This window comes from Mobula hypostoma, chromosome 3, assembly GCF_963921235.1.
Source record: "Mobula hypostoma chromosome 3, sMobHyp1.1, whole genome shotgun sequence".
Lineage (NCBI taxonomy): Eukaryota > Metazoa > Chordata > Chondrichthyes > Myliobatiformes > Myliobatidae > Mobula > Mobula hypostoma.
The window spans coordinates 59,389,419-59,404,001 of record NC_086099.1 but is presented as its reverse complement, the minus strand read 5'-3'; the positions used below and the strand labels follow the sequence as shown (position 1 = coordinate 59,404,001).

General features: G+C 40.7%; 1 protein-coding gene across 6 annotated transcripts in view; it reads right to left on the bottom strand.

Annotated features, from left to right (window-relative positions):
* clocka (clock circadian regulator a) overlaps window positions 1-14,583 on the bottom strand; it is a 132,799-nt gene that overhangs the window by 84,316 nt on the left and 33,900 nt on the right. For all 6 annotated transcript variants that reach the window (XR_010017354.1, XM_063043115.1, XM_063043116.1 and 3 more), the window contains exons 4-6: window positions 11,880-11,939; window positions 7,681-7,829; window positions 6,375-6,466 (exon numbers count right to left, since the gene is read on the bottom strand). Coding sequence is in view for 5 of the 6 variants with exons in the window: in XM_063043115.1 (XP_062899185.1) it covers window positions 6,375-6,466; window positions 7,681-7,829; window positions 11,880-11,939 (301 nt within the window). In the remaining variant the exon portion in view is untranslated. The remainder of the gene's footprint in view (window positions 1-6,374; window positions 6,467-7,680; window positions 7,830-11,879; window positions 11,940-14,583) is intronic.

The window sequence follows — 14,583 nt, the reverse complement described above, 5'->3', positions numbered from 1 at the left end:
GTCAGAGGAGAATGGCCAGACTGGTTCAAGCTGACAGCAACTGAAATGACCATGTTACTACAACGGCATACAGAAGAGCATCTCTCGATGCACATGTCAAAACGAAGTGAATGGGTTACAGCAGCAGAAGACTATGGACACATGCTCAGTGACCACTTTATTAGATATTAGGTGCCTAATAAAGTGACCTCTGTGTAGTCTGTATTTTATGTATTTCATTTATTTATTTATTTGTGTGACGTTTGATGAAATACTTTGGATTTATCTAGCTGCTGCTGGATACTTGAATTAAAATGACTCAGTCAGTCATGCCTGATGCTGCAGGGTTGAGACCTAGTTGTAAATGGTATTAAAGTTTCTATCTTCCTTGGAGGTTATCTTCATTGTACTGAAGAACCACACAAGTGTCAGGATGACAGCAAATGAGATCATATAAAGCAATACCCAAGAACAAAGACTCAAACAAAGGAAAAACTCTGTTTAATTTCTTTTTTACCTGTTCGGGATGGTGCGAGGAAAACCAAGTGTGGGATATGTGTAAGGATAAAAGAACCCAGAGTCATAAAGGTGAATGCTCACCCAAATTTATCCTGATGGAGAAATAAGAAGACTAACAAGTCTGCAGAACAAAGCTGCAGCTGGACAGGGCAGTTGCGGATTGGGCAAATTAGAAGACAGAGGGAACAACAGATTAAGGTTATAGCCTTGACAGAGAAGCAAAACAAAGATAATGAATTTTTTTTAAAAAAAAATGATAGAAGGAGCAGGGTCAGATTTATAAAAAGAGCACAAGGGAGCACTCACTAAAGGCTGAATGGTCTTATGTGAAATTTGCAGTTGTGGGGGAGGAATGAAACCAAATGACCCAATGGTACGATGAGCTTTTGGGACAAGTGCCCTGGAAAGGCGAAAAGAAAATGTAAATCTTTAAACCCTAGATTTTATTTAACACAAGATGAAGGGAATAATGTATTTTGGAATAATGTATAAAAGGAATTAATAATGACTGGGGGCACAGTCAGTCTTGTTCCAGAGCCATTACAGCAGGCAAATGTATCAACAGTTATGTCAATACTTAGAGAACACTCAGTGATCAAAAACAATATTTTTCATGGACTTGATTAACGTAGGGTTAACAAAGGAGGAATAGAGAATCAAAGTTGTTTTACGTCTGGGTGAATGGTTTGGTGTGCATCAACAAAATCTAAGGTATCCCAGTGAGTACAAATGTACAGTTCTTCTATAAAATTCTAGAGGTGACATGATCCAAGTTTCCCCAGTGGGAATAATACTCACTTTTTAGGTCCAATTACTAAGCCGCCTTCAGTTAATGATGGCCATGGTGAGATTATAGTTCTGTGGGATCACACTCACGTGAATATTGAGTGGGGAAGTGATTTATGTGAGAGATATCTATTGGGGCTGTTAAAACCAAGTATTTTCTGAAGATTGCTTCTATCATTATTAGCTGTACACAGGAGAACACTGTACAGACGGAAAGTAGAGAGAAAAGGTTCACAATGTGGACAAGTATCACAAAAATTCTTGCGGCTTTCGGTACTAAGTATTCATTGTTTATTTTACCTGTTAATTATGGTCTTTCTTACTGTATGCACTGGTGAGATAAATACATTGCAATAATGGCACAATTTATACTGAGGGATGAAAAAAATATCATTTGGAACAACACCATTGCAAACGCAACTTTAGATCCAGCTATTGGAAAATGAACTTTGTCTCAGCCAGCAGCAGACATAGTAACGTAGAACCTCACAATCCAATGCCTTGATATAGATATCAATAATTGTGGAAATATGTTGTTACTGAGTTGCCATTGATACCTCTCTTGACTATAAACTGAACATACAGTGACACAGATTTTTGGAGCAAGTTTTGAAATTGGTGATCAAATACATTAATGGGTGAGAATCGCATTGCTTGATGCTGTAATGCTAATTTAATTAGATTATTAGATTACGAAGACACGCAGTCCTCTTTTATTGTCATTTAGTAATGCATGCATTAAGAAATGATACAATATTCCTCCGGTGTGATATCACAGAAACACAAGGCAGACCAAGACTGAAAAACTGACAAAAACCACATAATTATAACATATAGTTACAACAGTACAAGTAATACCATAACTTGATGAAGAACAGGCCATGGGCACAGTAAAAAAAAAAGTTCAAAGTCTCTCGAAAGTCCCACATCTCACACAGATGGGAGAAGGAAGAAAACTCTCCCTGCCATGCCCGACCATAGTCCGACTCTGAGTCGTCCGAAAACTTCGAGCCTCCGAGCAGCCCTCCGACACCAAGCACCGAGCATCATCTCTGCTGAGTGCTTCGACCCCAGCCCCAGCCACCAGCAGCAGGCAAAGCCGAGGATTTTGGGGCCTTCCCTCCGAAGATTCTCGATCGCACAGTAGCAGCAGCAGCGAACCGGGCCTTTCAGAAGTTTCTCCAGATGTTCCTCCGTGCTTCACACGTCCGTCTCCATCAAATCAGAATTGCACACGGCATCCTACTTACAAATACGATATCATTTCACCGGAGAGCTGCGCGCGCTGCGTAGCACCGCCATCTTCTCCTCCCGCCTTAATTTTATGTATGTTGATAATTGCAAAGTGCAAGACAGAAAATATGGGATAATTAGATTTAGAGGATGATGCTCTTAAGAATCTGAAGACTGTTGGTACAAAAAGTGGGTGATTAAGTATATATTACCCTTGTCTTTTATATAATATGTGTAGCATACTTTGAGGGTCCATTGCAGTTCTATGACAGTCATTTGAATGAGAAAAGGATAATTATCCTAAGATAAATATCTTTGGATCAAGAGGTGGGAGATGTATCCCAGAAAGAACCACAATCTTCAAATTAGCGAATAGGAATTAAGCAAATGCAGTAGAAATAGACACAGCAGAAATCTTTATTCTTCCCACGTGGTTGAAGTAAGTCAGGTGGCCATTTTGTGAGACTTTTCTTGAAGTCGCCATTTTGTGAACTGTTTGGTGAACCAGCTCTTGCTCAAGAGTAACAATCAGAGCAAGTGAACGTAGGCACAAGGAGTTTCTGTTGATGATCTGTTCAACCTGAGGTCATTCTCAGTTAAGAAGCTGTTTATTATGTAAGGTGGCAGACATGTAGAAGGAACAGCCTGTGATCTGGTTAAACCAGCTCAGACAACCATTCTAAGCGGGAAACAAAATAAATCACCTAAGGCACAAATCTGAAGGAAACAGCCATAAAGCAATACTGTTTGTAGCCTTGAACCACTTCCAATCAGAAGCTGATAAATGTCAGTCAGCTGACATTGAGCCAATGAAATTGAAATACCATAAGGATACGATGAGGAAATAAATAAGAATGGAGGATTCTGGGAGCACAGGCTGCGACAGCTCTGGAGAAACCATACATCATGACAACTGGATGATCACATGTTAGAAATGTGGCGATTACATTGAGATCAAGAGGAATTCCTGGACAGCATCAACTCCTTTTACAGACAAGAGAAAAATCTGCAGATGCTGGAAATCCAAGCAACCCACAGAAAATGCTGGAGGAATTCAGCAGGCCAAGCAGTATCTGTGGAAAAGAGTAAATCGTCGACATTTTGGGCTGAGATCTGTCATCAGGACTGGAGAACAATAGATGAGAAGTCAGAGTGAGAAGTCAGAGTAAGAAGTTTGGGGGAGGGTAGGAAGAAATACAAGCTGATAGGTGAAACTAGGAAGGGAGGATGGGTGAACTAAAGAGCTGGGAAGCCCATTGTGAAAAAGATAAAGGGCAGGAGAAGGGGGAATCTGATAGGAGAAGACAGAAAGCCATTGAAGAAAGGGAAGAATGATGAGAACCAGAGAGGGGTGATAGTCGGTAAGAAGAAAAGGAGAGAGAGGGGGGAAAAATGAGAATGGTGACAGGGTGTGGGAGGATAGAACCATTACCAGAAGTTCAAGAAATTGATGTTCATGCCATCAGGTTGGAGGCTACCCAGACAGAATACAAGGTGCTGCTCCTCCAACCACAGCGTGGCCTCATTGTGGCAGTAGAGGAAGCCATGGACTGACATGTTGATTCCTTTCCCCAGTTAGAGTGGGACAAAGCTGAAGGGAACAGCCGTGAGACAGTGACACAGGATAGTCAAATGACATTGAGTCAAAAAAAATTAAAACATCATAGATTGATCTGATAAGAAAAAGAATAAGAATGAAGGACTTCGGGAAACACGGAGATTACATCGGGATCAAGAGGAATACCTGGCCAACACAGACTCCGGTATTACCTTTTCTCTTTGACTGCTCATGAAGGGTTAAGGACAGACCTAATACGTGTGCACACAGGTAATTAGTTCCAACATCCATGAGCATGGGAACTGAGACAATAAAGGTGCTCGTCAGTAAATACAGGTTCTCTTTACACCCAACTAATCATTATTATTGAGGGGTAATCCTGGTAACAACTTTCTATTATCATACTTGATTCCCATCTCAAAGGATTTGCAAATCCTCAAGCAGTAATCTGTATCCAGCAAGATGAAGCAATATCAGTCGGTATATACTGAAGGTAAGTGGGTGGCGGTGGGGGGGGGGGGGAAGAAAGAGGGAGCGAGAGCGAGAGGTGAGTGAGAGTGAACGAACATCTTATTAATGGAATGACAGCTTGTATTCAAGTGAAAATACAACATGTCAGAAAGTAACAAAGTATTAGAAAAAGACACATATAGTGTAGATTTTCCCCATTTCATTCCAAACACTCCTCTAAATCCCAATTCACAAGAGTACAACGAGCATTTCCACACTTTTGATATACTACTAATAATATGGTTTACAACTGCATCATACATTTAGTCATAAAATAGATAGCTAGATACTTTATTGATCCCAAAGGAAATTAGTGTCACAGTAGCGTTACAAGTGCACAGATATACAAATATCAAAAGAGAAAGAAAGAAAAAAAAGTTACCTCAAGCAGCCTAACAGGAGGGAGGATCATCACTTCCCCGGCTATAGGTTGACTCCTTACAGCACCTAATGGCCGAGGATAAGAATGACCTCATATAACACTCTTTGAAGCAGCACAGTTGTCTTAGTCTATTACAAAAAGTGCTCCACTATGCAGAGGGTGAGAAACATTGTCCAGAATTGCCAGGATTTTCTGCAAGGTCTTTTGTTCTACCACAGCTTCCAGTGCGTCCAGTTTGATTCCTAGAACAGAGCCAGCCTTTCTAATCAGTTTATTGAGCCTGTTGGCATCACCCATGTTGATGCCATTTCCCCAGCACAACACCCCAGAAGATTGTACTAGTAACAACAGACTGGTAGAACATGTGAGAGAAAGGCCAGCATATTCCAAAGGTCCTCAGTCTCCTCAGGAAGCAGAAGTTACTCTGGCCCTTCTTGTACACAGCCTCTGTGTTAGTGCTGCCCTCATGTCTGTCATCCAGGTTCACCCCAGGTACTTGCAGGACCTCACCACATCCACACCATCAATAGTAACAGGGAGCAGTGCAGGCTCAAGTCTTCCTAAGGTCCATCACCATCTCCTTGTCTTACTGATGTTGAGCTGCAGATGATTCAGCTTGCAACATTTGACCAAGTCCTCCACCAGGGTCCTGTATTCATCCTCCCATCCTCCCTTTATACAGTCAATTCGTGCGGAGTCATCAGAGAATTTCTGTAGATGACATGGCTCAGTGTTGTACCTAAAGTCCGAGGTATACAGGGTAAACAGGAAGGGAGCCAGTACAGTCCCCTGTGGGACCCCAGTGCTGCTTATAGCCGTATCTGACACACAGCTCTGAAGTCACATAAACTGTGGTCTGCTAGTCAGGTAGTTCATTATCCGGGATACAATGGAAGTGCCAACCTGCATTGAATGGAGCTTCTCCCCCCAGCAACAAGGGCTGTATGGTATTGAAGGCACTTGAGAAATCAAAAACATGATCCTCACAATGCTGCCCTGCTTTTCCAAAATGGAGTAGGTTCTGTTCAGCAGGTAGATGACTCATTGTCAACTCCAATGTGCTCCTGGTCAGCAAACTGCAGGGGATCGAGGGTTGATCTGACCAGGGGTCAGAGGTGAGCCAGGACCAGCCTCTCTAGGGTCTTCATGCCTCATGTCAACAAACAAACATAAGCTATCATAAAGTCAATTACTTCCTGTCACTTTGTTACAGATTAGATCATAATTCTTGGGAACAATCAACCACATAATCGGGGCTAGAACATCAGTAAATCATTTATTGACTTCATTACTACTAATGATTCTCTGATTTCCTCTTAATCTTTTAAGTTGCATTCATTGTAATAATACTAGATACAAGTGGGGAGAAAAAAAAAATCATATTTATACCTGGTAAATATCACATACCTCCAACATCAACTGAGTAAATTCTTTATTAATAAGAAATGCCGGCTTCCAATCTTGGTGTATTTCACTGGCAACGGACTGCGCTGTGATCCCTACAACAGAAAGGACATTTTAAATGAAGCATATTAATTTCAGTACATCTGGCTGCTGTTTTTTTGATTACAACCCAGCATTCAACACCATCATCCCCTCAGTACGATTCAACAAGCTTCAAAACCTGGAACTGTACCCCTCTCTACATCTGGATCCTGGACTTCCTCATTGGACTTCCTCACAGTCAGTACAGATCAGTAATAACATTTCCTCCATGCTGACAATCAATACAGGTGCACCTCAAGGACAAATACTTCGCCTACTGCTCTACTCATTCTACACTCATGACTGTTTGGCTAGGTAGAGTTCAAACACCATCAATAACTTTATCAATGACCCAACTATTACTGGCAGAATCTCAGATAGTGATGAGGAATGCAATAGATCAGCTGGTTGAGTAGTGTCACAACAACATCCTCACATCCAACATCGGCATGAACAGGAAACTGACTGTGGACTTTAGGGAGAGGAAGGTGGGAGAACACAAATCAATCCTCATCGAGAGGTCAGCAGTGGAAAGCTTCAAGTTCCTGAGTGTCAGCATCCTGAAGATCTATTCCGGGTCAAATATATTGATGCAATTAAGGTGACAAACCAGCAGCTGTATTTCATTTTGAGGGAGATTTACTATGTCAAAGACTTCAGCAAATTTCTAAGTACGTAGCGTGGAGCGCATTCTGACTGGTTGCATCATCTCTGCAACTTTTCCGATCTTGTGCAATGGTTTCTGTATTGGAGACGCCAATGCACAGTATCAGAAAAAGCTGTACAGAGTTGTAAACTCAGCCAGCTCAATCATGCACACAACCCTTCTCATCACTGAGGACATCGTCAAAAGGAGATGCCTCAAGGAGTCATCTATCATAAAGGACCTCCACCATCCAGAACATGCCCTCTTCTCACTAACACCAGGAAAGGAAGTACAGAAGCCAGAAGACACACACTCCACATTTTAGGTACAGCTTCTTTCCCTCTGCCATCAGATTTCTGAACAGCCCATGAACTCTACCTCACTATTATGCTCTTTGTACTCTACTGAATTTATTTTTCTAATATTTCTTATTGTGGCATATAGTAATCTTATTTTATATATTGCACTGAACTGCTGTTGCAAAACAATAAATTTCATGACATGCCAGTGATAATAAATCTGATTCTAACACAATTAACACAAAGCACCTCAAAATAAAAAAAATTAACAAAAATAAAGTACCTTTGTGCTTCTGTAAAAAGTCAATTGTTTCCTGTAGTACTGTTGATTTATCCATTTTCCGAGTATTACTTGGCAGCATGGAGCCAAGCTCTTTGATTAACACATTGAACTGATCTCGTCTTTTCTTCTCAGATATATTTCTAGACACCCTAAAGTTATGAAAGTACTTTTAGTAGAAAGTTATAGTTAATAACAAAGTTGTTTATTCACAATCCTTGTGAAGTTAAATTTTTCTAAGTATAGATTGTTACATTTTCAGTTTTTCTAATAAAAAAAAACCAAATGCCGGACTATTAAAAAGATATATCAACAATTCTTTAATAAAAGGCAGCAATTTTTTTCTAACACACGTTAAAAGAAATTTCTGATACATTATTATACAGCTTAAAATAAAATGTTAATCAAAAATTAATGACTGGTTTTAAAATTTCTCGTGGTACATTTTCCTTTCCTCCTCACCCCTTATTACAGGGTACATACGCTTGTTTCACAAGTTTGTTTCATTTTATTCTGCTGCATTATGATATTTTATGTCATAGGTCTTCATTCTTATTATTTGCAATTAGAATAATTTATAAAAATGCACTTCTTTCAGCTCATAAATAAAACACATTTTTGAAAGAATTCAAAGAATACTGTGTGCCTTTATTTCTTTATTTACCACGATCTGGGCATTACTGGTACAGGCAGTAGCTTTACCCATCTCTGACTGAGAAAACGGAGGATAGTCACCTTCTTGAGCCCCTTTAGTTCTTTTGAGATTGGAATTCCTATTTATGGATTTAGGGAGGAGGTCCAGAATTTACAGCCAAGGACGATAAATGAACTGCAATGCATCCGCAAGTGAAGTGGTTCCAGAATTAAAGGGGAACGTGCAGATGGTAATGACATTCCATGCATCCAAAGATTTGTCATTCTAGATTGGAGAGATGACAACTTTGAAAGATACTATTTATTATCCGACTTGCTATGTTTCGGCTAAATATTTCTTGTTTAAGTCCAATTCCAGTTGAAATTGTCCTGAAGGAACTTTGGACTACTTCAGTAAAATTATTTTATGTATGATAAATCAGTGGTGAATGAGCAATTATGTACATAGAATATGAAACAAGAATGTAAATTATTAAAAATTTCATAAGGCATGTATTAAGTACTTAAGATAATTGTCTTTCATTAGAAGAGTTAATGGAATAATTTAATAAATGAATTATCAATTCAACAGCTTTTAATTAGACTGGCTTAGTTTGCTAGTTCCAGAAATTGGGAAATAATAAAATAATCTACAAAGCAGGGAACAACAAGATAAATACAACTAAGTACTTTCCATTTAACATCATAGTCATAAAATCACATAACACTACAACACAGAAGCAGGCCCTATGGTCCATCTAGTCCATGCCAAACTATTAATCCAATTAGTCCCATCAACCCACACTTGGAATATTGCCCTGTATACCCCTTTCATCCATGTGCCAATCCAAATTTCTCTTAAATGTTGAAATCAAACCCATATCCACCACTTGTGCTGGCAGCTCATTCCACCCTCTAAGTAAAGAAGTCTCCCCTGATGTTCCCCTTAAACATTTCATTTACACCCATAACACATGACCTTCACTTCTAGTCTCACACAACCTCAGTGGATAAAATCTGCTTATATTTATCCTATCTATACCCATCATAATCTTGTATACATCTTATCATATCTTCCCTCATTCTCCTACACTAAAGTTCTAGCCTATTCAACCCTTCCCTATAACTCAGATCCTCAAGTCCAGGCATCATGCTTGTTAAGTTTTCCTCTGCACTCTTTCATATCTTTCTTGTAAGTAGGTGACCAGAACTGCACACAATACTCCAAACTGGGCCTCAATGACATCCTATACAACTTCAATGCAACATCCCAACTCCGGTACTCAGTACTCTGATTTACAAAGACCAACATGCCAAAAGCCCTCTTTACCTGTGATGCCACTGTGAAGGAATTATGGATCTGTATTCCCAGATACCTCTGATCTACCATACTCCTTAGTGTCCTACTGCTCACTGTGCAAGTCCAACCCTTGTTTGTCCTCCCAAAACACAACACCTCACACTTTTCTGCATTAAGTTCCATCTGCCATTCTTCGGCCCATTTTTCCAGCTGGTCTAGATCCTGCTACAAGTGTTAATAGCCTTCCTCACCATCCACTACACCCCCAATCTTTGCATAATTAGCAAATTTGCTGATTCAGTTTACTACATTGTCATCTATACCAATGATCCGGATGAAACAACCAGCACCAGCCCTTCGGGCACACTTTACCCTCCAATCAGAGACGCAACTATCTACTACCACTCTCTGGCTTATCCCAGAGAGCCAATGAAAGCCAATTTACTATCTCATCCTGAATGTCAAGCAACTGAACCTTCTTGACCAGCCTCCCAATTCATGACCTTGTCAAAAGCCTTGCTAAAGTCCAAATGGACAACATCCACTGCCTTGCCTTCATCAACATTCTGGTAGCTTCCATGAAAAACTCTAAGATTTGTTAGAAACAACCTACCACAAAAAATCATGTTGACTATTCCTAATCAGTACCTGTATATCCAAATCTTATACATTCAGTCCCTTGGTATACCTTCCAATAACTGTCCCACTACTGATGTCAGGCTCATCAGTCTATAATTTCCCGGCTTATTCTTAGAGCTTTTTTTAAATGACAGAACAACATTAGCTATCCTCCAATCCTCCAGCACCTGCCCTGTTGCAATTTCTACACTAGTTTTGCATGAGGTCCAAAGTACACCTGGTCAGGCCCTGGGGATTTATCCACCCTAATTTGCCTCAAGATAGTAAACACCTCCTTCTCTATAATATGCACATGGTCCATGGCCTCAGTGAGGTTTTGCCTCACTTCTATACACTCTGAGTCCATCTCCTGAGTAAATACAGTTGAAAAAAAATCCACTTAAGATCACCTCCAACTCTTTCAATTCCACGCATAGATGACCACTCTGATCTTCAAGAGGACCACTTTTATCCCTTGCCATCTCTTTTCTCTTAATAGATCTGTAAATAACCTTGGGGTTCTCCTTCACCTTGTTTACTAGAACAATTTGATGACTTATTTTAGCTCTCCTGATTTCCTTAAGTGTTCTCTTGCATTTTTAATACTCAAGAACCTCACTTGCTCCCATCTGCCTATACCTTCTTCTTAAAGAGGGCTTCAATATCTCTTGAAAGACAAAGTCCCCTAAATTTGGTATCCTTACCTTTCATTCTGTCAGGAACATACAGCCCCTGCACTCTCAAAATTTTACCTTTGAAGGCCATCCACTTACCTCACACACCTTTGCCAAAAAACAGCCTGTCCAAACCCACACTTGCCAGATTCTTTCTGATACCATCAAAACTGGCCTTTCTTCAATTTAGAATCTAAATCTGAGGACTATTCTTCTCCATAATTATCTTGAAACTATGATCACTAGATGCGAAGTGCTTCCCTGCACAAATTTCTGTCACCTGCCCTGTCTCATTCCCAAACAGGAGATCTAGTACTGCACTCTCTCTAGTTGGGACTTCTGTGTATCCTGTAATGCAATAGCTATAAGTAATAGTTTAAATGAAGTACAAACAAGGAGTATACATTGAAATTAAAGAGTACCGAGCCAAATTTCCTACTTAGAGGAGAGCTGGATGTTGCATTGAGGTCCAGTTGTGTAATGGTCTTTCATTAATCCCATGGGCTTGTCTGGATCATTTTTGCCTCCATTTCATATAACTTAGCAAGTTACTAAAAAGAGCATCCCTATAAACCTTTACTACAACAAATATTATTTCACAAATAAACTGTTCGATTAAGAAGTTTCAACTACTAATAAACTTTTAATTACTTGCCTTTGAATCATTACAATGATATTTTAGTGCTTTTTTTTTAAAGTGTTACTCAAGTCTTTAAAAACTTATTCAAAAATTAGATGCCTCATTTCCTTAAGATTATTCCTGAACACATGAACTAAAATGTCACAGAATGCAGACCAGCAAAAAGTATGTCTAATTTTATGGCAAAAGTGAATATATGTCCTAAACATCAGAATCGGATTGGTTTGATACTCGAAAGCTTGTGAAGCTCTCGATACAGCAGCAAGTGGCAGATATTTTCCATAATTCCTGTCTAATGATTGTGCATCTATTATGTTCTCTTATTGTTCAAACTCACCTTTTTGCTTTATCCTTATCACCATCATCCAACAGGCCATCAAAAATGCTGTGGTCATTCCTGTTAACACAAGTTCAAAATGCAATGAAGATTACTTTACATTATCTTCCTCACAAAAGTATAAGCTGTGAACAAATTTTGCTAAATTTAAGTATGAACTGAAAGCTTGTTCTGTAATGATTTTTTTTGAATACAATGCAAACATATTCAATACGCATAGAAAAAAACATGACACTCATTAAAGGGATATCTTGCCAAGATATGCATTAATAGCAAATTTGCCATTATATGATCAGTGCTGCTTCAATACAATCACTATTATCAAACAAATATCAATGTCGTCAGTAGATTTCCAACTTTGCAACAAAACCAAAAATGGGGATTTACAGGTATGCATGTCTTTATTATTCACTTCCAAGTATCTAAGTTTAATTTAAATTGTTGTAAATTAAAAGGTGCTATACTAAAATAAACATGAGAAATGAATTAAGAGACCCAGAGATAAATGTATTTTATTTAGTACACTTAATAGAACATGGCTGTAGAAGCAAAGTTCAATTCAGCCTATATGCCTAAGGTGGTGGGGTAGCTAGAGAAAGAATTTATGAAGTCCACAGAGGCTGCACCAGAATTATGGAAAATAAAGTACAAGATCAAGGGAGTAAGGAGGAAGGAGCTTAGCCAAGAAAACAATCAATGTCAAATCAGTTTGGATGGACTTGGGAAATAATGAAAGATAAATTTTATCTTTCAGTTGTTATTTATAGTGCTCCTAGCAACATTCATTTTGGAATACATATAAATCAGTGATGGAGTGGCATGGACAAAGATAGACATTTAATCTTCCAACAACCTGGGCAAATCAAACTACCAACAGTAGCTTGGAAAAGAAATTCATACAATCCTACCAGTTTTGTAAAGGAACCGACAAGGGAACTGATCATTTTAAACAACGCAAACAAAATGCTGGTGGAAAGCAGCAGGCCAGGCAGCATCAATAGGAAGTACAGTCGACGTTTCGGGTCGAGACCCTTCGGCAGGACTAATGGAAAAAAGAGATAGTAAGAGATTTGAAAGTGGGAGGGGGAGGGGGAGGGGGGGAGACCCGAAATGATAGGAGAAGACAGGCGGGGGAGGGATGAAGCTAAGAGCTGGGAAGTTGATTGGCAAAAGGGATACAAGGCTGGAGAAGAGGGAGTATCATAGGACAGAAGGCCTTGGAAGAAAGAGAGGGGGAGGGGAGAGGAGAAAGAAAGGGAAACAGGGAGGGTCTCCCTCAGGTCCCATCGTCAGCTTCTGGGCCCTCAGAGGCTCCATCTTCCTCTCATCCCAACCGTCCCCTCTCCACTGACACTACCAACCTCCCCCCCCCCCCCCCGATCCCAGCTCTCATCCGTGCCGGGTCTTCACCATCCCCTCCGACCTTCCACTCTCTGAGGCACAGCGCTCAGTCCTCAGTAAGGGCCTCACTTTTGTCCCCCTGCGCCTACACCTCAGTGAGTTCCGCATTCGCTATGACGCTGAATTCTTCTTCCGCCAGCTCCGTCTCCAAGCTTACTTCTTCAGCAAAGACTCTCCCACCCCCACCGATGACCCCTTCTCCCGTCTTCAATCCTCCTCTACTTCATGGACATCCCGCTCTGGTCTTCTGCCTGCTCTGGATCTCTTTATTGCTAACTGCCAACGGGACATCAACCATCTCAACTTCACCGCACCTCGTTCCCATTCCAACCTCATTACTTCCGAACGCTCTGCTCTCCACTCCCTCCACACCAATGCTAACCTTACCATAAAACCCGCTGATAAGGGGGGGCACTGTAGTAGTCCGGCGTACTTACCTCTACCTTGCCGAGACACAGTGACAACTCGCTGATACCTCCTATTTACCCCTCAATCGTGACCCCACCAAGGAACACCAAGCCATTGTCTCCCACACCATCACCGACCTTATCCACTCAGGGGATCTCCCATCCACTGCTACCAACCTTATTGTTCCCACACCTCGCACTTCCTGTTTCTACCTCCTACCCAAGATCCACAAACCTGCCTGTCCAGGTAGACTGATTGTCTCAGCTTGCTCCTGCCCCAAACTCATCTCTGCATACCTCGACATGGTTTTATCCCCCCTTGTTCAATCCCTTCCCACCTGCGTTCGTGACACTTCTCACACTCTGGATTTTTTCAATGATTTTAAGTTCCCTGGCCCCCACCGTTTTATTTTCACCATGGATGTCCAGTCCCTATATACCTCTATCCCCCACCAGGAAGGTCTCAAAGCTCTCCGTTTCTTTTTGGATTCCAGACCCAACCAGTTCCCATCTAATACCACTCTCCTCCGTCTAGCAGAATTAGTCCTTGCTCTTAATAATTTCTCCTTTGGCTCCTCCCACTTCCTTCAAAATAAAGGTGTAGCCATGGGCACCCGTATGGGTTCCAGCTAAGCCTGTCTTTTTGTTGGCTATGTGGAATAGTCCATGTTCCAAGCCTATACTGGTATCCATCACCCACTTTTCCTTTGCTACATCGACGACTGCATTGGTGCTGCTTCCTGCACGCATGCTGAGCGCGTTGACTTCATCAACTTTGCCTTCAACTTTCACTCTGCCCTCAATTTACCTGGTCCATTTCCAACACCTCCCTCCCCTTCCTTCATCTCTGTCTCTATCTCTGGAGACAGCTTATCTACTGATGTCTGCTAGAAGCC